The sequence below is a fragment of the Oryx dammah genome, unplaced genomic scaffold (assembly GCF_014754425.2).
Source record: "Oryx dammah isolate SB20612 unplaced genomic scaffold, SCBI_Odam_1.1 HiC_scaffold_26, whole genome shotgun sequence".
Classification (NCBI taxonomy): domain Eukaryota; kingdom Metazoa; phylum Chordata; class Mammalia; order Artiodactyla; family Bovidae; genus Oryx; species Oryx dammah.
In genome coordinates, this window is record NW_024070210.1 from 52817105 (window position 1) to 52844140 (window position 27036).

At 43.4% G+C, this 27036-nt stretch overlaps 1 protein-coding gene across 5 annotated transcripts in view; it reads right to left on the bottom strand.

The window, feature by feature from the left end:
- ANXA2 (annexin A2) overlaps positions 1 to 27036 on the bottom strand; it is a 66739-nt gene that overhangs the window by 35062 nt on the left and 4641 nt on the right. The window contains exon 1 of one of the 5 annotated variants that reach the window (XM_040226654.1): positions 10709 to 11128. The exons of 1 other annotated variant lie outside the window; for it this stretch is intronic. Coding sequence is in view for 1 of the 4 variants with exons in the window: in XM_040226652.1 (XP_040082586.1) it covers positions 10617 to 10662 (46 nt within the window). In the remaining 3 variants the exon portion in view is untranslated. Of the gene's footprint in view, positions 1 to 10260; positions 10389 to 10448; positions 11129 to 27036 lie in introns of those variants that run through there. 3 more of the 5 variants (XM_040226652.1, XM_040226653.1, XM_040226657.1) reach the window with 3 other exon arrangements.

Here is a 27036-nt window from a genome sequence, read left to right on the forward strand (position 1 = left end):
CTAGCCATTACTTCAGTATTTTTCACCAGTAATATATTGAAAAGGGTCCGTAAACTATGGATGTGAACTGAAATCAACAGCATTTTCATGGTGGCTCATTCCTAAATAGAGCCCTTTATTACTATCCCTAATTATTCTCTTAGCTCACCAATGATGAGAGGTGTTAGAAGATATTAAACTGTTGAGAAAGACAATGGACATATCTTCTGATGTTAACTCATCTTATGAAAGAGTAATAATCCTTGTATTTAAGATTCAAAATGGCTGAAATGATATCATCTTCCAGTTAATACACTTAACCGGGCAGTGATACCACAGCCTAATGAATTGGCTTTCCAGCTTTGCGATCACAGTTCTCGGAATTGATGCACCAATCCCTGCCAAAAAAAGTGCTCAACTGGCAGGAAATTTACCTCAGCTGAGACAAGACAGGTCATTCAGCAGCAGCCTCCCCAAAACAAAGAAAATAGAGCAGAGCTGTGTCCTCAAACAGTGGAAATGACCTCCGAAGTACAGCAACTCCTGTTTTGCTCTTTTATTATTATTTTTATGTTTTTATATATTTGCACCAGGTCCCAGTCATGGTGTGTGGGATCCCCGATCCTGAGGAATGCAGGATCTTCAGCTGCAGCATGTGAGATCTAGTTCACTGAACAGGGAGAGAACCTGGGCTCCCTGTATCGCGAGTACAGAGTCTTAGCCACTGGACCACCCAGGAAGTCCCTGCTCTTTGTGCTTAATGTTCTTTGATCAAGGAAATAGTGCCCATGCAATTCAGCTTTCTGTTTTCTTCCAATAGTTTGTTTAGTTTACATGTTTTCATACAACTGGCTTGGAGGGAGTATTTTGACACAGACATTTTCTCGTTTATCAGAAGGCTCTGGACTAGGCAGATTCCAGGCTCTGTGGGGAGTGAGTTATAAGAATATAAGACAAGAGGATTTGCCTTTATTTGTGGTTATGGAAATATTTCTGCAAGACTTTCACAATAAACTCTGTCCTACACCAACTCTTCTCTCTCAACTGATGCTTATAGAAACGTTTTAAGCATGGCAAAAAAGAAAGTCACAGCTATTCCAACTCCTCCATTCCCACACCTCTCAGACACCATCACACACACTCCCAATCCCTGCAATATACCCCACCACTGGGATATAATCCTAATTTGTAAAGTTGTCCTCCATAAATAAACTGTGGTACATCCAGATAATGTAGTATTATTCAGCACTAAAAAGAAATGAGCTATCAAGTCGTGAACACAGAGGTAACAAATGCATATTACGAAGTGAAAAAATCAGTGTGAAAAGGCTACATATTGTATGATTCCAATTATATTACATTCATGAAAAGGCACAACCATGGAGACAGTAAGAGGCTCAGTGGTTGCCAAGGATTAGAGGGTAAGGAGGGAGGGAAGAACTGGCGGAGTCTAGAAAGATTTTTAGGGCCGTGATACAGTGGATACATATTATTATACATCTGTGAAAACCCATAGAGTTTACAACACCAAGAGTGAAGTCTAATATAAACTATGGGAGTTGAGTGATAATGATGTGTCAATGTAGGTTCAGCAATTAAAACAAGTGCACTGCTCTGCTGGGGGATCTTGAGAGTTCAGGAGGCTGTGTGTGTAGAGGGGGTGCTGGAAATACATACAAACTCTGTACTTTGCACTCAAAGAGGGCTTTTTCTTTAAGAGTAGCCAGACTGTCCAAGGGCTTCCCATGTAGCTCAGTTTGGTAAAGAATCTGCCTGCAATGCGGGAGACCTGAGTTCAATCCCTGGGTTGGGAAGATCCCCTAGAGTAGGGAAATGAATACTCACTCCAGTATTTTTGCCTGGAGAATCCCTATAAACAGAGGAGCCTGGTGTGCTGCAGTCCATGGGGTTGCAAAGAGTCGGACACGACAAGTGACTAAACACAGCACTCAGCACAGACTGTCCAATATACTAGCCACCAGCCACGTGGCGACCAGACAGCCACCGGCTATCAAACATTGAAAGGTGCTCAGTCCAAACTGAGATGTGCTTAAGTAAGTGTAATGTACACACCAGATTTGGAAGACTTAGTGTGAGAAGGAGAATGTAAAATCTAATAATTCCCAACTTCACCCTGGGCCAAGAAACATTTTATAGGGTCACCTCAGTATCCTGCTGAGATTCACCAAAGCGGAGGTGAACTCCCTAGGACACGGACCATCTGGCCTTGACTCTCGCTCACGGGGCTCAGTAAGAACTGGACCAGGTCTGCAGTGAGGGATAAACTGTTATCCTCTGCCTTGTGGAATTCTAGGCTTCATTGTAAGCAGCTAAGAAATAAAAATGCCAAAACAAAAAGAAGACCAGTAAATCAGAACTGTTTCTGGATGGATTTATTAGACCAGGCACTTCACATCAGTTCTGGTGAATCCGCAGCCACAGAGGCAGGTGAGGTTCTGCCAGGTAGTTCTTTCAAGCTGCCTTTCCAGCTCTGAGCACCAGCCTGGGAGACAGGTCTCACCATGCCCTAGATGGATCCCTTGGTGCTGTACCACAGAACATGTGATTCAATAATCCTTCTCACGCCCACAACACACCGACAAAGAAAATCAGATTTTAAAAAGCCCACAGATTTCCCTTCCCATTAACTATCCATAGTCCTACTGCTCTTTCACCAACTCAGTGGCTCTTTCATGCCACTACCAACTACATTCCTCTATTTTACCTTGTCACAACAGTTCAATATCCATCCTTCTGGGATGTTCTCTTACTCCAGCTCCATCCAGCCCTCTATCTACTCCCTAGCAAAAGTGGACTTGAGGGACTTCCCTGGTGGTCCAATAGTTACTTAAGAACCCACCTTTCAATGCAGCAGCTGTGGGTTCAATCCCTGGCCAGGGAACTAAGATCCTACACGTCGGGGGGCATCTAAGCACAAATACCACAACTAGGGAAGACCACCTGCTGCGACTCCTGAAGCCTGCACGCCACAAGGAAGAATGGGCACAGCCCCCTCCAAGAGAAGAAACGGCAAAGGGACTTGAGCCAAACTGTCCCTTGCTTCCCCTCAAACATACCGCCACTGCTTTGATCCGCAGCATCTTGGCTCGTGTCTCCCGTCTCACTGTCTTCCCCTCATCTTCTCCTAGCGACAGACTCCGCCCATTTCTCAGGTCTCTAGCACTTTGGCATATGCTTCAATAGAGTGGCTGCGGCCCCCTCCCCGCAACACCGTCTCCCACCTTTTGGTATCAGAAACACTTTCTGATGCCCCTCGACTTACTTGCCGTGAAACAGTATCCTGAGTTCCTGCCATGCATCACATATTCAAACGGCAACTACATAGTACAGTTCAACAAAACAGTCATCTGCTGGACAGAGTCCCAGTTCCCCAACAGATTTAAGAAGGCTCTTCACACTTCAGGTGCTAAAGAAACTTTCAGAAACAGTGACTTGATATTTTGCATAATTAACATTGATATGTTACTATTTACGAGCATTCTGCAGAAAAAGAATATCACAATAACCAAAAAAACAAGATCCATGAAGCTTGCTATTTCTCCATGCAAGAGTCTTCTGCATCCATATAAATACTTCCTACTTCATGCAAGCTTAACAGCAAAGACATTTTCACCTTAGAAATAAACATGGTCCTAGTTTTTCACTACGGCCAATCCATTTATTTCTTCACCATATCCTGGTCTCCTCACTACATCCAAGATCCTGGCAATGCAAAGTCATTTCGCAGATGACTAATTAATCTCCAGAAGAAACAGTCGGCTTTGCCACTCATAATATTTGTTAAAACATTAGCTTAATATAGTGCATTTGATTAATGAAAAGATGTCAGGGTGCAGCTACCCTTGAAAGTGGAAAGAGCAAGTCTTGGCAGGGCTACTGTAGGTTACAAACACTGGTGACACCCAGGAAATCAATCAACAAGCCCCTAACACACACACACATACACACACACTCTCTCTCTCTCAGCCTGCCCCTCATTAAAAGCTGAGACAGACACACACAAAACTATGTAACACTGACTCCACTTCTGCAGGACCTTCCAGCTCTCTTCCTTTCTTGGCCCAGGAAGACAAGACCAGGTCACCCAGCTAACGATGAAGGGAGGCCCAGGTCCAGGTCCTCAGACTCAAGGGCCCTTTCAACTTCACCACAGTGGATCTTCATTCCAAGAGGTTAAAAGAGAAGAGAAAGATAAAAGCATGCATGAGGCTGGCTAAATACCTGAGAGGTGACATACTGACTAGTTTGAGAAGGGCAGTCACTCACTCTGGAAGGCTCAAGCCAGAACAACAGGGGAAAGTTGGAGGAGATGAGACACGGGTGAGTGTTCCGGGGGTATGAAGATATAAGGCCAGGTTTAAAACCAGCCACGTCTAATGTGGTGGCATGTGGGGGCCTGAGAGGTAAGTTTCTGGATGGTGCATATTTAAGTGTGGCTGTGGAAAGGGATTTGACCCCAATACTCACAGTATCCATTCACAGTATTTGCTCTGGAGGCTGAATTTTCTTACTGAAACAATAGCTCTGCCTTGGTGTACCTATTGTTAGGACGGTAACTGTCCATACCATCGGGGACAATTCCACCCCTACTGACCACTCAGCACAATGAAAAATTCCTAAGCCCATTATAAGCAGAATCGCCGCTTCTTTTCTGGTAGATCTCTCTATGGAACATGAAAATGCCATCAACCGTTCCAACACTACAACCTCACCCAGATCTCCAACTGGTTTCAACTTGCAGGAAAGAAAAAAACAAAAATCAGCAAATTCAATCTGTTGATGAGTACCTCCACATAACAGAAAAGGGCTGGGTGACTAGACAAGACTGTTAAAATTACCTTTATCAGGTAAAGTTTTTTAAGAAAATAACCAGAGGGGTACAAGGAGACTGACTGAAAGAGCCACACCCATTTCAAATTGGCTCGAAATAACTCACTACTGGGAAGGGAACTCAGACACCCCACCCTAATGAAGGGAACAGACAGTTTCCTCTGGCCTTGAAAATATTAACAAATGAGGCTGTTAATAACTTAAGGGTTTATCTTAAAAAAAAAAAGATTATACTGTACTTCAATGCTTCACTTTCACAACATAGTTACAAGCTGTACAAGTAAAACAGCTGTAAACTCTCCCCTAACCCCCACCCAGTAAAAAGTAAAACAAAGCTTGCAAAAAGGTGGAAAACAAAAAGTAAACCAGAAGTTAGCACTTCAAATAATAAAAACAAGTCCTACTGATATGAATTATGAAGAACCAGATCCAAAAAGCCCGAATAGCAATTTGTACAAACAAACAAAAACACACTGCAACGGGCTCATCTGCACAGCAGAACCTGAGTAAAACCCAGCAGTTTCGTGGTCACACCCACTTTTAAAATGTGGAGTGTTGATGTGTTACCACAAAACACATCCCTAGCAACCATGATGAATCAATCAGGAACTGAATGATACAAAGGAGTTTTAAAATTAAAAAAAAAATGGGTGAGGGTGTGGGGGTGGAGGGCTGGGATTCCCCACCAAGCTCTTGTTTGCAGTCCTCTGTCTACAGGACCAGACTGAAATTTTAAACCAAAAGCAAGGAAAAAAAAAAAAAAAATTCATGAGTCGGGGGGAAGAGGTGGAGCTCCCACTGTACTCCACTCTCCACCCCTTCCCCAAACCATTTTTATTTAACAGAACCTTTCTGAAAGCACCCCGTTTCCCCCTTGGTTTTTATGGTCTTGATTAATGTCTGAGTCACAAGCGCAAGTCATTCCCGAGAAATCCTGGAATTCTGCCCAGTGGCCTTGCTCACACAGAGCAGGATGGACACAGCAGAACTTGCTCTGGCCTGTCCCTTTTGCTGCCTGATCTGAATCAATATTTGTTTGCTAACTTCAGACACAATGCAGCCTCAAGCTCTCAGAGCCTCTCAGTCAATCTTCTGATGCAGGGTTAGAGTAGGCGGAAAGAGACACACAGAAGAATGATGTCACTTGGCTCCAAGCACTCTCAGGGTTGAGAAATCAAGGTCTTCACATCTACAACTCAATTTCACTGTTTTATGGCCCACGTATTACATTTCTAGTGGGGCCCTGCTGCTTACAGTAAAAAGTCTACACAGCATTCAAGATTTTCCACACTCTGGATTCTACCTACTTTTCCTTAAAGCACACACATACACACACACACACACACACACACACACACACACAAACACTCAGCACCGAAGTTGGATTGGATTGGTAATTCTCCAAACACACTCGGTGCTATTCCGTGACCTCCATGTCTGGGTTTTTCAAGTCCCCAGTACTGGGAATGCTCAATGTGGATCAGCTGACATCCTCATGCAACTTCAGGGTACAAAAATTACTGTTAACTTTCTCCTGCACCTCTCCCTGCTCCGGGTTCCTGTCTCTCTTGGCGTGTCTGTGAAGTATCAGAGCTGAGAGTATAAAGTCAGTCTTCCACTCTATTCGCCCCCAGGGTTTCTGTCTTACTCACTGCCATTTCCCTATAGGTCTGAGCATGAGTGCTCAGCACACTGGAGGTATTCACTGACATTTTGGTATGTTTTACACATAGTGGCTCTTTCCACATTTTGTCCTTTCCCCCTTCTTTTCCAATACACTCTCCTTTCTCAATTTTCTTTCTCTTCCTCAGACTGAATATCTCATATGCAGTTCTAGTTCCACACATAAAGAGCTGGAGGCATCAGTTCCCAGCCTCTATTCACATCTTTGTAATGTCCAATAGATCCATTCAGGGGACAGACTCTTTCTCGTGATCTGCAGCTCTTCCCAACTCCCACAGCCCCTCATTTATACCTCATTTAGGCCCCCTGGGTCCTAGCTCTGTCCACAGGACAATGTGGAAAAGTAACCTACATCTGCCATGGCAAGCAAAGTGGGAAAGGAGGCAGGAGGGAGTAAGGGTTTGCAAATGGCCTTGGGACTCTGATTTCCTCTGAGCTGGGAGTGTGGAGACGGGTGTGGCAGGGAGACAAAGAGCAGGGAGTCCATGTGACAGACACTCCCTTGACTCAGAACTTTCGCACCAAGCCTGGGAGGATAACTCAGACCACTTGTAATGCACTGACTTCTCTCTGACAAGACTGAACTAAGATGGTTTAAAAACCTTCAGGCTGTACCCTGTGAGAGAGCTCTGGAGGTCATCTCAGTGGACCCACTGAGAAGGGCAAGCCTGGGCACCTCCTGACCCTTTCTGCTGACCTGCTCCCCAGCTAAGTAGATGGGGACCACATCTGGCAACTGGAGGAGGAAAAAGAGATCTGACAGTGAATGAGTTGGGTAGGGGGGAATCTTTTATTTGGAGACTCCTGTCCTCTGATGTAGCCTACAATGAGAATAGGGTGTGGCACCAGGGGAGAAAAAAAAAAAGGTGGATTCCAGTACGCCAAAAAAAAAAAAAAAAAAGAGTATTCCATTTCTGTTCTTACAGTCAAATCCAGAAGGCAGGTTAAGTCATGATAACCTGCAACAACACTTTGCCTAGGAGGTTAAACATGAAGCTCAGGTCTGTGGAACAGCTGGATTAAAGGGGAAATGAGCCCCAATCAAGTTCGGAAGCTAATATTAATTTGGGAAAACGTAAAGTTCACAATCAATTACTGCCTATACAATTCACTCATTTTTGTTTTTCTCCTCACTAGATTTAAAACCTAAAGAGCAGAGTGGTGCTTTTTTTTTGGGGGGGGGTCTGTTTTGTTCACTGCTATATCCCTAAGTACTTATACTAGCGACTAGAATATGAAGTGAAAATGAAGTGTTAGTCGCTCAGTCGTGTCCGACTCTTTGCGACCCCATGTACTGTAGCCCACCAGGCTCCTCTGTTCATGGGATTCTTCAGGCAAGAATACTGGAGTGGGTTGCCATTTCCTTCTCCAGGGGATCTTCCTGACCCAGGGATTGAACGCAGTTCTCCTGCATTGCAGGCAGAGTCTTTACCTTCTGAGCCACCAGGGAACATAGTAGATGGAACATCTCAGTGGAACATAATAGATGCTTAATAAATACTGTCGAATGAAGAGATGTTTAAGGCAGCCCAGGAGAGCCTGGGATGTTCATCTGGCACACCCACCCTCAGTTTGAAAGAAATGCCTCAGCAGGCCCACAGCCCCACACAAAGGAAGGACAAAGGCCCGTGCAGGAAGAGCCTACAAACCCCAAAATCAATAACAATGTAGGAGGATATCTACCTTGCCAGGAAAAATACTTAAATTAGAAATCAGTCAGGAAACTAATGGCCACGACTGTAGACATATCAATCGATACAGTATTTTTAATAGCTTAAAGACAGAGGATGTTAAATATTGACACCCCAGTCCCAAACCAAGTTCATGATCAAAGCCAGTGAGTCAGCAGTATTTCCTGGGCATTTCCTTACAACAGGCAAGCCACTTGGCACTACAGGAAATCACAAAATCCAGGCAGTCCTGCAATCATAAAACTCCAACTAAAACAATTTAGTTTGATAGTCGCACCCTTCCATGGCAGATGCAATTTATTTCTGGGGAAAGCCTTGACTTAAGCTTTGAGATAACAGATGGAGTTAGAAGGGAGGAGAGTTCCACAGGCAGCAGTCTTAACGCCTCTGACCAGTAAGGACACCGAACCTGGCCGCATCTGAGATCTTCCTTCACACTGCCTGGATATTATGTGGCCCTCTGATTCCATGGCCTTAAATATTATAAATTAAAATGCTTAGGTTCAAAAAGGTACCTTGCTATTTTTTAAATAACACAACTCCCCTGAGTTGCTAAGGATTTTAGGACCACCAACCTTCCTAATACTGAATCTTAACAAATACGGATTCAATCTGCTACTCTCCAGCTGGGTATAGTAAGTGCAGTGAAGGAGGAGGAATGGGGGGAATGCATCAGAACTGGATAAGCCTGGTCGAGCTTCTGCAATATGTCAGGGAGGAGGATCTCCAAGGAGGCAGGAGGAATACAGAGAAAAGTGGAGATGGTGATAAGGCCATAATTACAATTACAATAATGTGATCAAGGCCAGCATTAAAACTAAGAAGACTTCCAGTAAAATATTTCAGTGATTTTTTTTCTTCTTACCTACACATCTTCCCTCCCACTTCCCACCACTCTGAACCCCCAAGCTGGGCCTGTACGATCAGTACTTTCTATGGGAGTGCCTTCTACAACATTGCTTCAGTGCGACAGTGCCTTCTACATTCCAAATGACCAAGGTCCAGACAGGCACAATATGGTACATTTTGGATAGAACCTATCAAAACAGTCAGTATGAGCTCAAGGGAACCCTGGACTCCATGACCTTATGGTTCTGGATAAAGACCCAGTCAGTCCCTATGAGGGTACTGCTCTTTTATACACAAATTGAGAATACCGTCCAATAGCTTTAAAATGGTAAACCTTAATACAAAAAGAATGATACTGCTTTGGTATGACACAATGCTTTCAGGGTGCTCTACAAATTTATTTTTGAATGAACATGTTTTGGAACCTTTGATAATAACCCTCAGGGGCAATTCTTAAACCACTTTCATCCATAAGGAAATAGATGCCCACTTCCCACCGTCTTAACCGCGCCTTGATGGAAAACAGCCCTCCACGCCAGGAGCTAGGGCCGATCTCACAGAGCCACAGGGAGAGGCCTAGGGGGCCACGCCCTGTTCTGTACCCTCTGCCTTTGACTCATTGTCGCATCAGCGCCAGTCAGTCAGTGACAACTCTACCCACAGAACCACGGGGGACACTTCCTTCCTGAAGCAAAAGTGGTCAGGCAAATTGGAAACTCTTCAGATACACGGAAATCAGAAGTGCTCTCCTACAGGATAATCTAGACAAAGGAGAAGGAGCTGAGGTTCTTTCGTTCTGTTCTGTTCTATAGGGGCAGGAGGTCGCTGCTAAAAACCCCTACCCCTTATCATCCGTCCAGTTGCTTCCCTCTTGCTGGTTGGCACAAGTTCCACAAATGCACATTTGTTTCAAGTCAAGTTAACTTGCAACAGTTGGGGATCCCTTTCTAGATGGCCGTAAGGCTCGTGTTCAATGCAGAGGGTGCCACACCCTCCGCTCTCCTCCCGACCCGGGGCTCCTAGGGTGGCCACACCCAGCCCCCCGCATCGCCTGGCGCGTCTGGAATGTGGGGCCTCCCTCTGGCCCCCTCCCCGGCGCCACCTCGTCTGGCTTCCTACGTGCACTCGGGAGGGATGCCCGACCCCTCCTTCTGCCTTGCAACCCCCAGGCCGCAGCACACCCGGCGCCCCTCACTCCTGTCCAAACCTCCTCGGCACTAGGCACCCTCCCCGCCGAGCCCCTAGTGCAGACGATCTCTCCGGCCCTCTCCCGGGTCCCCGTCGCCAGAGCTTCTCTTTGCAAGGCTGACTCCTTCCCTGCCTCTCCGCACCGCGCCCCCCCTCACCCCGCCCCCGCTAGCTCGGCGGCCTCGGGCTGGCGGGCGTCCCGCTTACCTGGGCTGGGCGCAGTGCGCTTTGAGCGTCCCCAGAATCTGAACAGAGCCGGCTGGCCTGGGTGGGGCTTTTATAGTCACCACATCCTCCCGGTGCACTAGAGGCCCGCCCCGCCCCGCCTTCCCTTGCCCCTTCCCTTGCTAGCAGCCGGACTTGGGGGTGACTCACCCTTCCCACCCCGCGCGCCCGCCAGGGCCGCCTCGCCCTGGAACATTCCCTGGGCCGCGCCAGTGGGAGTGGCCCCGCGCCCACTGCCGTACCCTCCGGTAAAGCGCTGCTGAGACTTCCCCGAGGCCTATTAGCGGCCTCTTTTTCCTCCCTTTCTCTGCTTCTCCAGCGCCACGTCGAGTTCTCAGCCCTGCCTCAGGTTCGTATCAGTACAGTTGCAAGACTTTAGTCGACTGTGAGGTTGGTTAAGTCATTTTTTTTTTTTAAGGCGTCGATGCAATGGAAGAAAGAATAGTTCTAAGAAACATAAATCGTGATTCCCCTGAGCTGGGCCGTTGGCATCCAGCCCCCGGTTACCGTCTGCAAACATATTAGCTTAACCTCTGACCGGCCATTCCCGGGAGGAGCGCTGGGAGGGGGAGTTCCGCAGGGTCCTGGCTGGCAAAGGATTCCTCCGCCTTGGGGCGCGTTGGCCCACAGGGAGACACTGTGGCTGTTGGTTAGATGGTGGGAGGCCGAAGCCAGGAGCAAGATCCCACCCTCCAGCCCGGGGAGGCGCCCTTTTCCCAAACCTCCAGAGACGCCGGGCCTCCCGCGTGTCAGGGCAGCTGTGCATGTCCTCCTGGCAGGCAGTCCCAGGCTGGGTGGGACCAGTGGCTTTGAACCTTGAGTTCCAACAAGGAAGTTCCTCCCTTCCTTCTTTCCTAACTGGCTTTTTTTTTCCCCTCTCAACCTCAGCTCCCTGGCTTGGTTTTGCTATTTCTCGCTTTTTTTTTTTTCTTTTCTTTTCATTCTCTGCTTCTATGAACCACCGTGGCAACAAGCACGCAAATATGATTTTGTGTGTGATTGTGAAAATACTGTACTCACACCTCAAAGTAACCGGAAAGTTTTGCTAAGAATTCCAAAAATCTCGCTCTGCACCTCTGAATTCTTTCCTTTCAGACACCTCACGTAGCTCTTTCATCTGATGCTTCTATAGAGTTTTAATCTCCTGTCTCGCTTAACGTCTGTTTTTACTTTCTAGTTGAGCGTCATTTCATTCCTGGGAATTAAGAAATGGCGAGGCCAAGAAATCATTGCCAAGCTCACAGTCAAGTCCAGACCACAAATGGGGTCTCTAAACACTCAGCCCACAGCTGTTACCGTTTCTTCCACTTATAATGAAACATGATAGACACCGTCAGAAGGACAAATAGAAAATAAAGCAATTCTGTTGATACAATCTCTGATTTGCATTTGTGTTCAGTTGCTAAGTCGTGTCTGCCTCTTTACCACCCCACCAACTGTAGTCCACCAGGCTCCTCTGTTAATGGGATTTTTAAGCAAGAATACTGGAGTGGGTTGCCATTTTCTTCTCCAGGGGTTCTTCCCACCCAAAGATCAAACCTGCCTCTCCTTAATTGGCAGGCGGATTCTTTACCACTGAGCCATCAGGGAAGCCCATTTACCTTTCAGTTCAGCTCAGTTCTGTCCCTCAGTCGTGTCCGACTCTGCTACCCCATGAATCGCAGCACGCCAGGCCTCCCTGTCCATCACCAACTCCCAGAGTTTACCCAAACTCATGTCCATCGAGTCGGTGATGCTTTCCAGCCATCTCATCCTCTGTCGTCCCCTTCTCCTCCTGCCCCCAATCCTTCCTAGCATCAGGGTCTTTTCAAATGAGTCAACTCTTCGCATGAGGTGGCCAAAGTATTGGGATTTTCAGCTTCAGCATCAGTCCTTCCAATGAACACCCAGGACTGGTCTGCTTTAGGATGGATTGGTTGGATTTCCTTGAAGTCCAAGGGACTCTCTAGAGTCTTCCCCAACACAATTCAAAAGCATCAATTCTTCGGCGCTCAGCTTTCTTCACAGTCCAACTCTCACATCCATACATGACCACTAGAAAAACCATAGCCTTGACTAGATGGACCTTTGTTGGCAAAGTAATGTCTCTGCTTTTAAATATGCTATCTAGGTTGGTAATAACTTTCCTTCCAAGGAATAAGTGTCTTTTAATTTCATGGCTGCAATCACGATCTGTAGTGATTACGGAGCCCCAAAAAATAAAGTCTGACACTGTTTCCACTGTTTCCGCATCTATTTCCCATGAAGTGATGGGACCAGATTCCATGATCTTAATTTTCTGAATGTTGAGCTTTAATAAAGCCAACTTTTTCACTCTCCTCTTATAGCTCCTCAATTCAGGCTGAAAGCTTTACAACCATAAATTGTGTTTTTCTGCCTACTCCCTGAATATTTTGGAACAGAAGGAGAACATAGACTGACAATAATGGTGGGCTGGATCCTGTCTCCCTTCTGTTCTCCCGGCTGGTTGCACAGCCTCTGATTCCCAGTTGTGCTGTGATAGGCACTCTACAGAAGATAAGATTTAATTCAAATCATGTGGAATACCTAGGAGCCAAGTATCCACAAGAATGCTTTTGCTTATCTAGGGCATCTAGCAAATCCAAACATACAGATCTGTTAAACAGCCAGAGTCAGCTTCATACTGCAGAACTTCACACTGGTGTTTTCATAAGAGGAAGCTGTTGCAGGTCATGGATTGCTCTTTCTGAGGAATGTGGGGCCAGTCCTGCCAGTTGAAATGAGCCTTTGAAACTCTGTGCAAAGATCCTTTTTTCTTTCTTTTCCCCCCATGGTTGGAAGAATGTTTACAACAACAAATCTCAGATTATGTCTCTGCTACTGTGCATTCTGTCCTCCAAAGCCTTGACTTTATTTTGTTCACGCTTCATCTGCTGTACCTCAGCACTACTAATTGTGCCTAGCTAGCTCCAGTACTCTTGCCTGGAAAATCCCATGGACGGAGAAGCCTGGTAGGCTGCAGTCCATGGGGTCACTGAGTCGGACATGACTGAGTGACTTCACTTTCACTTTTCACTTTCATGCACTGGAGAAAGAAATGGCAACCCACTCCAGTGTTCTTGCCTGGAGAATCCCAGGGATGCGGGAGCCTGGTAGGCTGCCGTCTATGGGATCACACAGAGTTGGACACGAATGACGTGACTTAGCAGCAGCAGCAGCAGTGACAGGCCAGAGAAGGCAGTGGCAACCCACTCCAGTACTCTTGCCTGGAAAATCCCATGGGTGGAGGAGCCTGGTAGGCTTCAGTCCATGGGGTCGCTAAGAGTCGGACACGACTAAGCGACTTCACTTTCACTTTTCACTTTCCTGCATTGGAGAAGGAAATGGCAACCCACTCCAGTGTTCTTGCCTGGAGAATCCCAGGGACGGGGTAGCCTGGTGGGCTGCAGGCTATGGGGTTGCACAGAGTCAGACATGAATGAAGCAACTTAGCAGCTGCAGCAGCAGCAGCAGCAGCAGCAGTGGTAGGCACTCACTAAAACTTAGCAAACAATAGAATTATTCACCCAATAATAGAATGTTAGAGCAGAGAGGGGCCTTAACAGACTACTTATCCAGTCCTTGATTTTTATAGATGTAGAAACTGGAGCCCAAATAAAGTCTCCTGCCCAGTCCAGAGATGGAAAAATGCACTCAAGTTACTTATCGCAGTTTAACAAATACCACCAAAACTTAGTGGTTCAAACATAAATAAAACCGTTTACTCATGATTTTGCAATGTGGACAGGACTCAGGGGACAGCTAGTCTCTTCTCAGTAATGTTGGGTGGGGCTGCTCAACTGGGGTTGCAGGATGGAAAGGCATTTCACTCATTTGTCTGGTGCCTCCACTGGGGTTGCTGGAATGCCTGGGAGCAGGCTGGACCTCTTTGTCCTTTGGACTGTCATCTGCCAGGTCCTCCTCTACACCAGGATAGTAAGGGCAGCCAGCTCTCAAGAAGCAAAAGCGGGAGCTGCCAGGCCTCTTAGCTTGTGGGCTACCCTAAAACAGGCTGGATTGGTTTTGTGGGCTGTAGTTTGCTGATCTTCACTTTAATCTGTCATCTGATCGGTCTTTGGCTTTGCCTTCTGGCCTCTTGATTCCACTCTCTGAGATGTCTTTCCTTTTCCTTAAGAATGGTCCATATTTGTTCCTGAGTAGTTCTCTCAATCTGCGTCATGTTAGTAGAGACTCGAAGGCCCAGAAACTTCTTTTCCTTTTTGAACTGTTTCTGTGTCCAACCTGGCAGTCCTTTCATTAATATAATTATCTTTAAAATTCTGTGGGCTTTCAATACATCTTATTGAGGTTCCTTCCGTGCTCCAAAATTTATATCCGATGGAATTTTTCTCAAAACTTTTGAGGAATTTCTGTAAATTTTAATGAGGCTTAACATCCAAATGTTCCAAAATTCACATTGATTATTCATATTGATTATCCTTTCTAAAAAAGATCTGAGTTTGTCAAGCTGGAACAATACTTAAGATTCTCAGAAACCCTGAGATGGCCTTCAAAGTACCACATTAAATCTTTCTGGAATCTTAAAAATAAATAAAAGGGACTTTTCTGGTGGAGCAATGGATGGAAATCTGCCTGCCAATGCAGGGAATCTGGGTTCCACCCCTGGCCTGGGAAGGTCCTTCATGCCTGGAGCAGCTAAGCCTGTGCACCAATAACTCCTTAGCTTGCACTCTAGAGCCCCTGAGCCGCAACTACTGAGCCTGCAAACCACAAGTACTGAAGCCTGTGCTCTGCAACAGGAGAAGCCACTGCAAGGAAGCCCCCACTTGTCACAACTAGGGAAAGACTGTGCAAAGCAACAAAGATCCAGTGAAGTAAAAAATAAATAAATTTTTTGAAAAAAATTTTTTTTTAAATTAGGAAAAAAAAAAGATTTTGCAACCACACATGATTTGATCTTTATCCTGGGGCCATTTCTTATTTTCCAAATCTTTCTTCGGCTAGAATTCTGCTTAAAAACCAAACATAAGTTTACTTAGTACTTTTTTTTCTTTTTTACTTTATCATACACAGCTAAAAGAAGACCACTGGTATTTTCAGCATTCTGCCTGGAAATCTCCTTGGCTAGATTCATAAGTTCATTAGGCACATTTTCTATCACTTGTGTTACCACAGGCAACAGTAACATTAAACATTCTGCCAACACATAACCTGGGCTGCCTTTTTTCCAATCTTCCATGGCAATTTCCTTACCACTTTTCCAAGCTCCAGTAACAGTCTTCTCTCTAGTTACTGTCTGGAAGTAAAGTCCATGTCACACATTTTAGGTTTTTCTTACAACAACACTTCATGTCCACATTCTAATTTCTGTTTCAGTCTCCTGTTACTAGGAAATAAGCCCACTTCCAAATATCAGAAACTTAGAACAGCAACAAATGTATTTGTTCCGATTCTATAAAGGGCAGAGTTCATGGAATCAGCTCATCTCTGGTCTATTTAGCGTTCTTTGCTACTGCTAAGTCACTTCAGTCCTTTCTGACTCTGTGCAACCCCATAGACGGCAGCCCACCAGGCCCCCTTGTCCCTGGGATTCTCCAGGCAAGAACACTGGAGTGGGTTGCCATTTCCTTCTCCAATGCAGGAAAGTGAAAAGTGAAAGGGAAGTCGCTCAATCGTGTCTGACCCTTAGCATGGACTGCAGCCTATCAGGCTCCTCCATCCATGGGATTTTCCAGGCAAGAGTACTGGAGTTGTTTAGGGAGACTCAAATGAAGCTGGAAGATCCATAATGGCCTCCCTCCTGCAGAGTAGTTATTGACCTTCAAAGGAGTGAAAGTGGAAGCTACCAGGCCCAGAAGCGGAACAGTGGCACTTCCCTGCATCCCATTGATCAAGGGAAGTGATATAACCCAGATTCAAGGGAAGGGGAAAATTTCCACCTTTTCATAAAGGGAGTGATATATGTTTCAGTTCAGTTCAGTTCAGTCACTCAGTTGTGTCCGACTCTTTGCGACCCCAGGAATCTCAGCACGCCAGGCCTCCCTGTCCATCACCAACTCCCGGAGTTCACTCAGACTCACGTCCATCGAGTCAGTGATGCCATCCACCCATGTCATCCTCGGTTGTCCCCTTCTCCTCCTGCCCCCAATCCCTCCCAGCATCAGTCCTTTCCAATGAGTCAACTCTTCGCATGAGGTGGCCAAAGTACTGGAGTTTCAGCTTTAGCATCATTCCTTCCAATGAACAATCAGGACTGATCTCCTTTAGGATGGACTGGTTGGATCTCCTTGCAGTCCAGGGACTCTCTAGAGTCTTCTCCAACACCACAGTTCAAAAGCATCAATTCTTCGGCGCTCAGCCTTCTTCACAGTCCAACTCTCACATCCATACATGACCACTGGAAAAACCATAGTCTTGACTAGATGGACCTTAGTCAGCAAAGTAATGTCTCTGCTTTTGAATATGCTATCTAGGTTGGTCATAACTTTTCTTCCAAGGAGTAAGCGTCTTTTAATTTCATGGCTGCAGTCACCATCTGCAGTGATTTTGGAGCCCCAAAAATAAAGTCTGACACTGTTTCCACTGTTTTTCCATCTATTTCCCATGAAGTGATGGGACCGGATGCCATGATCTTCATATTCTGAATGTTGAGCTTTAAGCCAACTTTTCCCACTCTCCTCTTTCACTTTCATCAAGAGGCCCTTTAGCTCCTCTTCACTTTCTGCCATAAGGGTGGTGTCATCTGCTTATCTGAGGTGATTGATATTTCTCCCAGCAATCTTGATTCCAGCTTGTGCTTCTTCCAGTCCAGCGTTTCTCATGATGTACTCTGCATATAAGTTAAATAAGCAGGGTGACAATATACAGCCTTGACGTACTCCTTTTCCTATTTGGAACCAGTCTATTGTTCCATGTCCAGTTCTAACTATTGCTTCCTGACCTGCATACAGATTTCTCAAGAGGCAGGTTAGGTGGTCTGGTATTCCCATCTCTTTCAGGATTTCCCACAGTTTATTGTGATCCACACAGTCAAAGGCATTGACATAGTCGATAAAGCAGAAATAGATGTTTTTCTGGAACTCTCTTGCTTTTTCCATGATCCAGAGGATGTTGGCAACTTGATCTCTGGTTCCTCTTCCTTTTCTAAAACAAGCTTGAACATCTGGAAGTTCATGGTTCACGTATTGCTGAAGCCTGTCTTGAAGAATTTTGAGCATTACTTTACTAGTGTGTGAGATGAGTGCCACTGTGTGGTAGTTTGAGCATTCTTTGGTATTGCCTTTCTTTGGGATTGGAATGAACACTGACCTTTTCCAGTCCTGTGGACACTGATGAGTTTTCCAAATTTGCTGGCATATTGAGTGCAGCACTTTCACAGCATCATCTTTCAGGATTTGAAATAGCTATACTGGATGAGTGAAAGGAATTGTTGGCAACCACTTTTGCATACAATCCACCACAATCCTTAAACTAGTAAGTGGCAGAACTAAGTCCACTGCTTTTTGCATCATACCATCTCTCTCACACACCACCACTGCTTCAGTAAGAAGCAGGCTGTCTCTAAGTCCTGTACATTATATGGTTTAGAGTTTCACTAACCATAAAGCTGTTCTTACCTTGAAACTTGTTATACACAATCAGTATATAATAATGTATTATATTTGAAAACATGGCCAGAAGAGGAAAAACACCTATTTGGAAAACCTGATATCCAGAATATCAGAATATTCAGATATCAGATATATCAGATATCAGAGTTCTAGAAAGAAAAATAGGGAAAATGAAGGGGAGAACATCACCAAAAAATAACTGAGGACAGTTTTCTAGAACTGAAGGCTATGAGGCTTTAGATTGGAAAAACCACAAGTAATGGGAAAACAAACCCAAGACACATTATCGTGAAATTTCAGAACACTGAGCGGGGCCAGGGGAAAGATCCTAAAAGATTTCAGAGAGATTTAAAAAACAACTCATTTATGAAGGGTAAGAAAGAAGATTGGCATGATATTCAAGACTCAGATCTTAGTTTCCAAATACTATTCCCAGTAAATAAACCAGTTCTTAATGCAATGGCTGGATCCAGAGGTGGAACAGAGAAAAATCTGTGGTGAGCTTTGTGCTGAATGACTGATGGTAAAAAAATCAGAGACACAAGAGACAATTTAAAGGAGTTCTCACTGGTTAAAATTGAGGGTAATTTGAGGATCATATTGAATAATGATAGGAACTGATGATACACATTGAATAATCTAGTAGTAAAATAGAAAATACAGGAGTGGACAGGAGAAGTTCTTAATTAGATAAGAATGCTAACTTATAAATGTATCAGGAAAAAAAATCATTATTATGCAACTAGAATTCCATACCCAGGCACACTATAAATCAAGAATGGACTTCCCTGCTGGCACAGTGGATAAGAATCCACCTGCCAATGTAGGCAACATAAGTTAGATCCCTGGTGTAGGAAGATTACAAATGTGATGGAACAACTAAGCCCATGTACCACAACTACTGAAGCGCATGCGCCTGGAGTCCATGCTTCACAACAAGAGAAGCTACTGCAATGAGAAGTCTGAGCACCGCAACAAAGAGCAGCCCCAGCTCACCACAACTAAGAAAGCGTGCACACAGCAACAAAGACCTAGCATAACCAAAAGTACATAAATTAATTTTTAAAAGAAAGTTTCATCATTAACACTTTTCAAAAATATTGTTTATGCCTATGTACCCTGTGTTAATTTCCTAAGACTGCCATGAACAAACTGCAACAACCTGGTGGCTTAAAAGAACAGAAAAGTATTCTCTTACAGTTCTTGAAGCCAGAAGTATGAAACTGAGGTACCTGCAGGGCCACACTCCCTCCAGAGGCTCTAAAGCAGAACTCTTGTCTCTTGTGGCTCCAGTCATTCCATGTGGCTGCATACTCTAACCTCTTCCTCCAACTTCTCAAGGGCCTCTTCTCTGTTCCTCTGTCTTCTCCTCTTCTGTCTTTCAGAAGAACACTTCTCATTGGATTTAGGATCAATCTAGATTCAGTTCAGTTCAGTTCAGTCGCTCAGTCATGTCCTACTCTTCGCAACCCTATGGACTGCAGCATGCCAGGCCTCCCTGTCCATCACCAACTCCCAGAGTTTACTCAAACTCATGTCCATTGAGTCAGTGATGTCCTTCAACCATCTCATCCTCTGTCATCCCCTTCTCTTCCTACCTTCAATCTTTCCCAGCATCAGGGTCTTTTCCAATGAGTCAGCTCTTTGCATCGGGTGACCAAAGTATTGGAGTTTCAGCTTCAACATCAGTCCTTCCAGTGAACATTCAGGACTGATTTCCTTCAGGATGGACTGGTTGGATCTCCTTGCAGTCCAAGGGACTCTCAATAGTCTTCTCCAACACCACAGTTCAAAAGCATCAATTCTTCGGTACTCAGCTTTCTTTATAGTCCAACTCTCACATCCATGCATGACCACTGGAAAAACCATAGCCCTGACTAGACGGACCATTGTTGGCAAAGTAATGTATCTGCTTTTTAATATGCTGTCTAGATAATTGAGGATAATCTTTCTTCACATCTGTAACTTATCTTCAGATCTGCAACTTAATTATATCTGCAAAGACTCTTTTTTCCCAACAAGGAAATATTCACAGATTCTAAGACTGAGGATGTAGACATAGCTTTAGGGCACCACCATTCATCCCACTATACACCCTATTCTCAGGAAACTTGTGAATGGTGTACTTCACCAAAACAAGAGAATAAAGCAAAATTATGAAGCAGTGGATTCAGAAAACAAGGGATTCAATGCAAAAATAAGTGAACAGAATTCCCAGAATGATGGGGAGGAGAGAACTTGGAATGAGAGCTGTGCAGCAGGCATTCAGGGAAACCAGTATAGCTTGGAGAAGGGGACTAATGGCTCTAGCACACGCACCTTGGAAACAGCAGGAGGAAGCAATTACCACAGGGGTTTTAAGTTACTGAGAAGAAATTAACAGCTCCATTTGGAAGGCTTTGCAATGACTTTGTGAGCATGCTAAGGAAAACTATCAATGAAAAGCTCTGGGAAAACAAAAACTTGTTGCAGCATGCTATAAACTGAATGTTTATATCCCACCCATGATTCATATCTTGAAATCTAACCCTCTACATGAGGGTATTTAGAAATGGGGCTTTTTGGAAGTGAATAGGTCATGAAAGCAGAACACTCATATGAGATTAGTACTTTTATAAAAGAGCCCAGGGAATTCCCTGTTGGTCCAGTGGTTAGGACTCTGTTGTTACTGCTGAGGGCCTGGGTTCAAAATCCCAGCTCAGGAAACTAAAATCCCAAAAGCCACGTGGGTCCTCATCAGATCTTGATCTTGGACTTATCCATCTCCAGAGCTATGAGAAATTTGTGGCAGTTTGCTGTGACAGCCTAAATGGACTAAGACACACATATTATATTCTCCAAAGATGACCCATCCCAGATGCTCCTCCAGACTTCTACCACTTTTCCCTCAAGAGGAGGAGGATATGCCCAGTTCCCTTGAATCTCATGACCTGTTGTGAATTATCTGACCAACAGAACACAGCATAAGTCATGCTGTGTGCCTTCTGAGGCTAGATCATAATTGCATTTCTACTTTGTTTACTTGGGACATTTGCCTTGGAATCCAGTCACCATTCTGTGAGGAAGCGCAAGCAGCCTATGGAGAGGTTCCAAAGTCTACGGCTGACAGCCAGTACCAACCTGACATAAAGCCATCTTAAAAATGGGCCATGCCAGAAGCAGGGCACTCAAAAGCTGGGGCTCTGGAACAAACCAGAGGGACGGGGTGGGGAGGGAAGTGGATGGGGGGACACATGTTCACCCATGGCTGATTCATGTCGATGTATGGCAAAAACCATCAATTATCCTCCAATTAAATTAAATTTTTTTTTTAAGTGGACCATGCCAACTGAAGTTGAGTAGAGACAATCCTCTTCCACCAAGCCCTGTCCAAACTGCAAATGAGTAAGCAAAACAAATGACTGTTTTAAGAAACTAAATTTGGAGGTGGTTAGTTATTAATATACAGCCAAAAAGAGTGCAGTGAGAAGATAATGAAGACATAACACATTATGTTATGCTCAGGTTATGTTTCTGTAATTGTAATTCTATAAACAACATTAGAGAAAAATAATGTAATTATTTGTGTGTATATCATAGGTAAGGATTAAAATATCTCTTTTCATTAAAACATAATAAATGCTACTTAAAACTGAAAAATTAAGAAACAGTGGAATGTTATTCAGAAATAAATTGGTGAAACTCCACAAGAAATAGCTGCAAGTGCTGAAAATATTTGGCTTCTTGGAGCAGAAATTTTGAGTACTGTGGATGAGGGTGAGTAATTGCTCTGTGTGTGTGTGTGTATGCTGTCACAGAAGATCCAAATTCCTGACTTCATTCTGATTATTTTCTTTAGCAACCCTTTTCTTTAAAGTGGGCAGCAATATACTCAGCTAAAAGATTGTAATTTTCAGCTTCAAGAAAATCTCCTTAAAAAGAAAACAGCAGTTGACATGGGGTTTTGGTTTGTTTGGTCTGGTTAGTAACTTTTACCCTGAAATCCCCTTTCCTCCCTACTTCCTTTCCCTAATACTTGCTGTGATGTCTGGAGCTCTTGCAGTTACTGTGGGCGCTGAGAAAAACTGGAAGATGAAAACTAGGCACAAAGGATGGAGAACAAAAAACTAGAGCATGAAAACGAAAGCATAGGGCAAAACGTCAAGAGGAGACTGTTTTCCTGATGATCGTTAAGCCATGAGTTCAATCCTGGACTGCTTTCCTCCAGATATCTTTTACATGAAAGAAAAAAATTAATTTGTACCTTAAAGTACTTACATTCAGTCTCTGTTACTAACAAATAAGCTGAACACTAACTTATATAGAATTATATAGAATTCTTGTGTAAATATGTGCCTTGTACAACTATTCTCTTGTATAACTTAGCTGAAGATAAAAATTAGAAGAGGAGGGCAGATGGAGAGGGAGAGAGGGAAGGAAGGAAAGGGGAAGGAAAGAAAGAGGAGAATCAGAGCGAATGAGTCAGTGAACAAGAATGGGGCTTGGAGTGAACCCAGTCCTGGGGTGTTGTTCTGTCTGCTTCTTTGACAACCTCAGTTTTCTCACTTGTGATACTGCAAGACAAATGTAAAGATTAGACAAAGTACTAAAAAGTGCCTAATGTATTGTACTTTTGCAAAAAAAAAAAAAAAACAGGGGGGGGGGCGTATTTCACTGGCTTTTTGAGTTCTTCCAGCATCTAGCCCTGTTGAATTCATGGTAAGTCTTCAAGAAACTCGTGTTGAATTAAGGTGCTTTCAGTGTGGACAAACCACAATTTGTTTTGAGATATTTTTCAGGGAAATGTATGCCTCTTTTTCCCAGTATTAACATATACTTTCAGTCTCAGCTCATTCTATACAAGGCATCCAGAAAAGCTTTCTAAGAAATAGTTCTGATTACATGACCCCTCTCTGGAAATCCTTCTTGCTCCCCCACATCTTTCCCGTCACTCCCACTTTGCACCCCTGCCAATCACACTCATGCCTCCACAGGCCTTTCTTCAGACTGTTTCCCTGCCCTTTCCCACTCTCCTTGAGAGTGAGTTTCTTTTCCCTCAAGCCTCAGAGCAAGTATTTTCTCATGAAGGAAAACCTTTCCCAAGCCCTTCAGGTAGATCTGGCTGTAATCTGTTTCTCTTGATATTTTTGTGTCCCTCTCCTCTCTCAGTTGTCACTTTGTATTGTTATTCTTTTATTTGTTGGTCTCTGCAACTAGCCAGGAGCTCCTTGAGGACAGGTTTTTGGTTGTGCTGACATTGTCTTTACCCAGTACCTGCTGTTATTGTATTTCTCTCCACAAACACATTACTTTGTCCTATTCAAACTTAAACATATCTGTTAAATATTAACGGGCTGTTAGTATCCAGAGAGGCTGGAAATGGCTGAAATAGGAATTCTTAAATGTTATCAGTGAGAAGGCAATTTAGGAGTATCTATCAATATTAAAATTGTTCATACTAGGGAATTCCCTTGTGGCCCAGTGGTTAAGACTCTGTGTTTCCAATGCAGAGGGCACAGGTCTGATTCCTGGTCAGGGAATTAAGATCCAACATGTGCTGTGGCCAAAAATAAATAAAATTTTTAAAATTTAAAAAAAAAAGTCATGGGGGCCCAGTGGTTAAGAATCTGCCTTGCAATGCAGGGGACACAAGATTCATTCCCTGATCAGAAACTAAGATCCTACATGCCACAGAGCTACTGAGCTCACATACCACAACTTAAGAGTCTGCACGCAGCAACGAAAGATCCCGCATGAAGCAATGAAGATCCCACATGCCACAACCAAGACCTGACGCAGCCAAATAAATAAATAAAATATTTTTTAAAATGTTCATACCCTTTGACTGAGTGATTTTGCTGCAAGAAAGCTATCTTGAAAGGGGTGTGTCATATATGATCACAACATGTGTGTGTAAGGATTTTTATTATAGCGTTAAAAGACTGATATACCCTAAATGCTTATCAGTGAGGGTAAATTAAAATTATAAAATATCTGTATTATCAACTGAAGCTGGAATAGATCAATATGGACAGTTTTCAAAAATATAGAGTAGGGACTTCCCTGGTGGCCCTACTCTAGGCTAAAGCTAGCCTACTCAGTGGTTAAAGCTCCCTGCTCCCACTGCTGGGGGCCTGAGTTCAATCCCTAGTCAGGGAACTAGAGCCTGCTTGCAGAAGCAAAGATCAAAGATCCTGCATGCCTCAACTAAGATACGGTGCAGCCAAATAAATAAAATTTTTTTAAAAATTTAAAAAACATAGAGTAAAACAAGAGAAAGCAGAATATCAGTGTAGCCTGTGTCTTGTTGTCATGCTAAGTTACAATACTAATATATAAAACATTATAAAAACAGATTTGGCTATAAACATCCACCCTATCGTGATGATTCTTACATTAAATTGCTGAGATATTGGGATGCTTCCTGAGCCATCATAGTAGCATCTTTGTTCTTACCTCAGCACATTTTGCTGCATTTTTATGGTTTGGCAAGTCAGAGGATAAATATTTCAAATTCTCCCAGCCTCTATCATTCCTTCAAGCAGTATTTTCCACAGAATATTGCACAACATATATACAAGTATTTAGGTGCCAAGTGTCTGGAATGATCTTAATTCTATAATAAAAAATGTATCTTTTAGTCGTAAGAGTTTGCTCAAAATAGTATTCTTCAGAAAATAAAATGTTTAGTGAGTATAAAAACACATAGAGATAGCTACACCTTGAACATTTTCATCTTTATTAAATAGCTACTAGATACTTTTTTGAGTGTTTTGACTATTTTTAAACTTTAAAGACCTTATGGTTTGTGAGTTAAAAAGTAAATTAGATTAGTAATACTAATTTTGAGTATTTATATTAATAGTAATATATGTACATTTATATATTTACATATGTGTGTAAGTGTATATATATATTGGAAGGATATACACCAAGCTGATACTGGCTAGCTCTTGGGAAAGAAGAAGATTGGTGTATATGTGTAAAGGATAATGCTCACCTTTTATTTTATATACTTCTTTATATTACTTGATTTTTGTTAACAATGAATATATGTTACTTCTTTACATAGAAAAAATAAATACAGCTAGTGAAAAGAGGGCTTCCTTCTTTAAAGGAAGATTAAGATTATGACACATTAAGATTATGACAGTCTGTGCCAGGCTTCGGGGAAAACTTCCATCTTCTTGATGGTATTTTTCAAATATATTCAAGAAAATACAATTAAAAAACAATAGAGTAAAAGTTATATCACAGCACCCGCTGTGAAAACCTCAATCTGTGAGAAAACCATCTAGTAAAATTTCATTTGATTTTGATTCTTCTGATCATAATTTATGATAATACAACCTATACAGAGTCAATGCTTACATAGTTCATATACTATACAGAAATAAAAAGGTTTGCTAAACAAATTGATATAATAAATAAGATATATTGTGGCATAAGGTTTGTGGAAGGGTAGAGTAGACTTCTTTATTCAGATAACCTTTGTCTTACTTGTAGTACTTTATCTCAGGGCACCATGACTGCTTATGTATCAAGCTGTACCATCAGACTGAGAGCTCCCTATTCATCTTTGCAACTCCAGCACCTGATCCAGTGTGGGCACATGACAGGCTCGTCATCTTTCAAGGTCTCACTTTGCCGGACTCTTCTCTATTGCTGAAAGTGAAAGTGAAGTCGCTCAGTTGTGTCCGACTCTTTGCGACCCCATGGACTATAGCCTACCAGGCTCCTCTGTCCATGGGATTTTCCAGGCAATGGTACTGGAGTGGATTGCCATTTCCTTCTCCAGGAGATCTTCCCGACCCAGGGATCGAACCTGGGTCTCCCACATTGTAGACAGACGCTTTACCGTCTGAGCCACCAGGGAAGTCTCTACTGCTGAGTCCTGTGCTAGTCATCATCAACCTCAGGAGGAAGAGGTTCTGGTCCTAGTTCTGATCCTAACTGAGTTTACTTGAACAAATCATCCAGGATCTATGATTCTGTTTCTTACCTGGAAAACAAAATGAGGCACTTTGACTAGAAAATCTTCAAATTCTCTTTTAACTCTAAAACTCAATCTTTAATACGCAAATGTAACTGATTTAGGCACATTAAAGTATATAAGCACATGGATGTTACCAAACAGAAATAGGTCTTATCTATTCATTAAAACAGACCCAATAGGATTTCTAAATGGAAATATTTTGAACAACAAAATTACATCTCTTTACAAAGAGATTAATAGATCACTTTTTATTGAGTACAATTGGCCACCTTCTTTCTCTGCATTTCATTTTTGTCCAAATTAGGAAGGTGTACCCCTTGTGCAACTGAATATATTCACATAAAGTTGTTTTAATTCAGATCTTTGAGTCATGGGACCCCAGCATATTTTTCATCCCTAAGTTATTCAAATGTAAAGCTGTGACTGAGAAACATCAATTTAAAGTGAAATAAAGCTGTTGGGATATTATCAAAATAAAATGAACTAACAGGCCAACTGTTGAATCTCTCATGTTGCAAAGGACTTTAGATTTTTAATAACCTGAACCTGTGATAACATACTTAGGTAACTAAGTATGGGACATTACACTGGGCACATTCAGATGCTATCAGCCCTGATAAGGTTCAGAGTCCTCCCCATTTTGTAAGGGGACATTGGCAAAGAGCAAGCAGTATGAAGCTGATTTTGCAACCCAAGAGGCCAAAGCTGGTGCAGGGATGCTATAGAAGGATGTTGGAAGCTAGGAGAGAACTAAGCTAGGTATCAAGGGAAGAGCTAAGGACATTATGATCTTTTAAAAATTTCAAAGGATAAAAAGCAAAGATGAAATCAAGGTTATGTAGCTGCAACAACACAGAAGCAAACAGAAGGAGAGAAGGAGCCTGGCAGACGAGCTCCAGGTGAGCTGAAGTGGCGTCTTGCCACACTTGCCTCTGTGGCCCATGGATGTGTGATACCTAGTGGTCAGGCTTGGCTGATGTGAAGAGCAGACATAGACACTGAATCATCTCTCCCACTGCTTCAA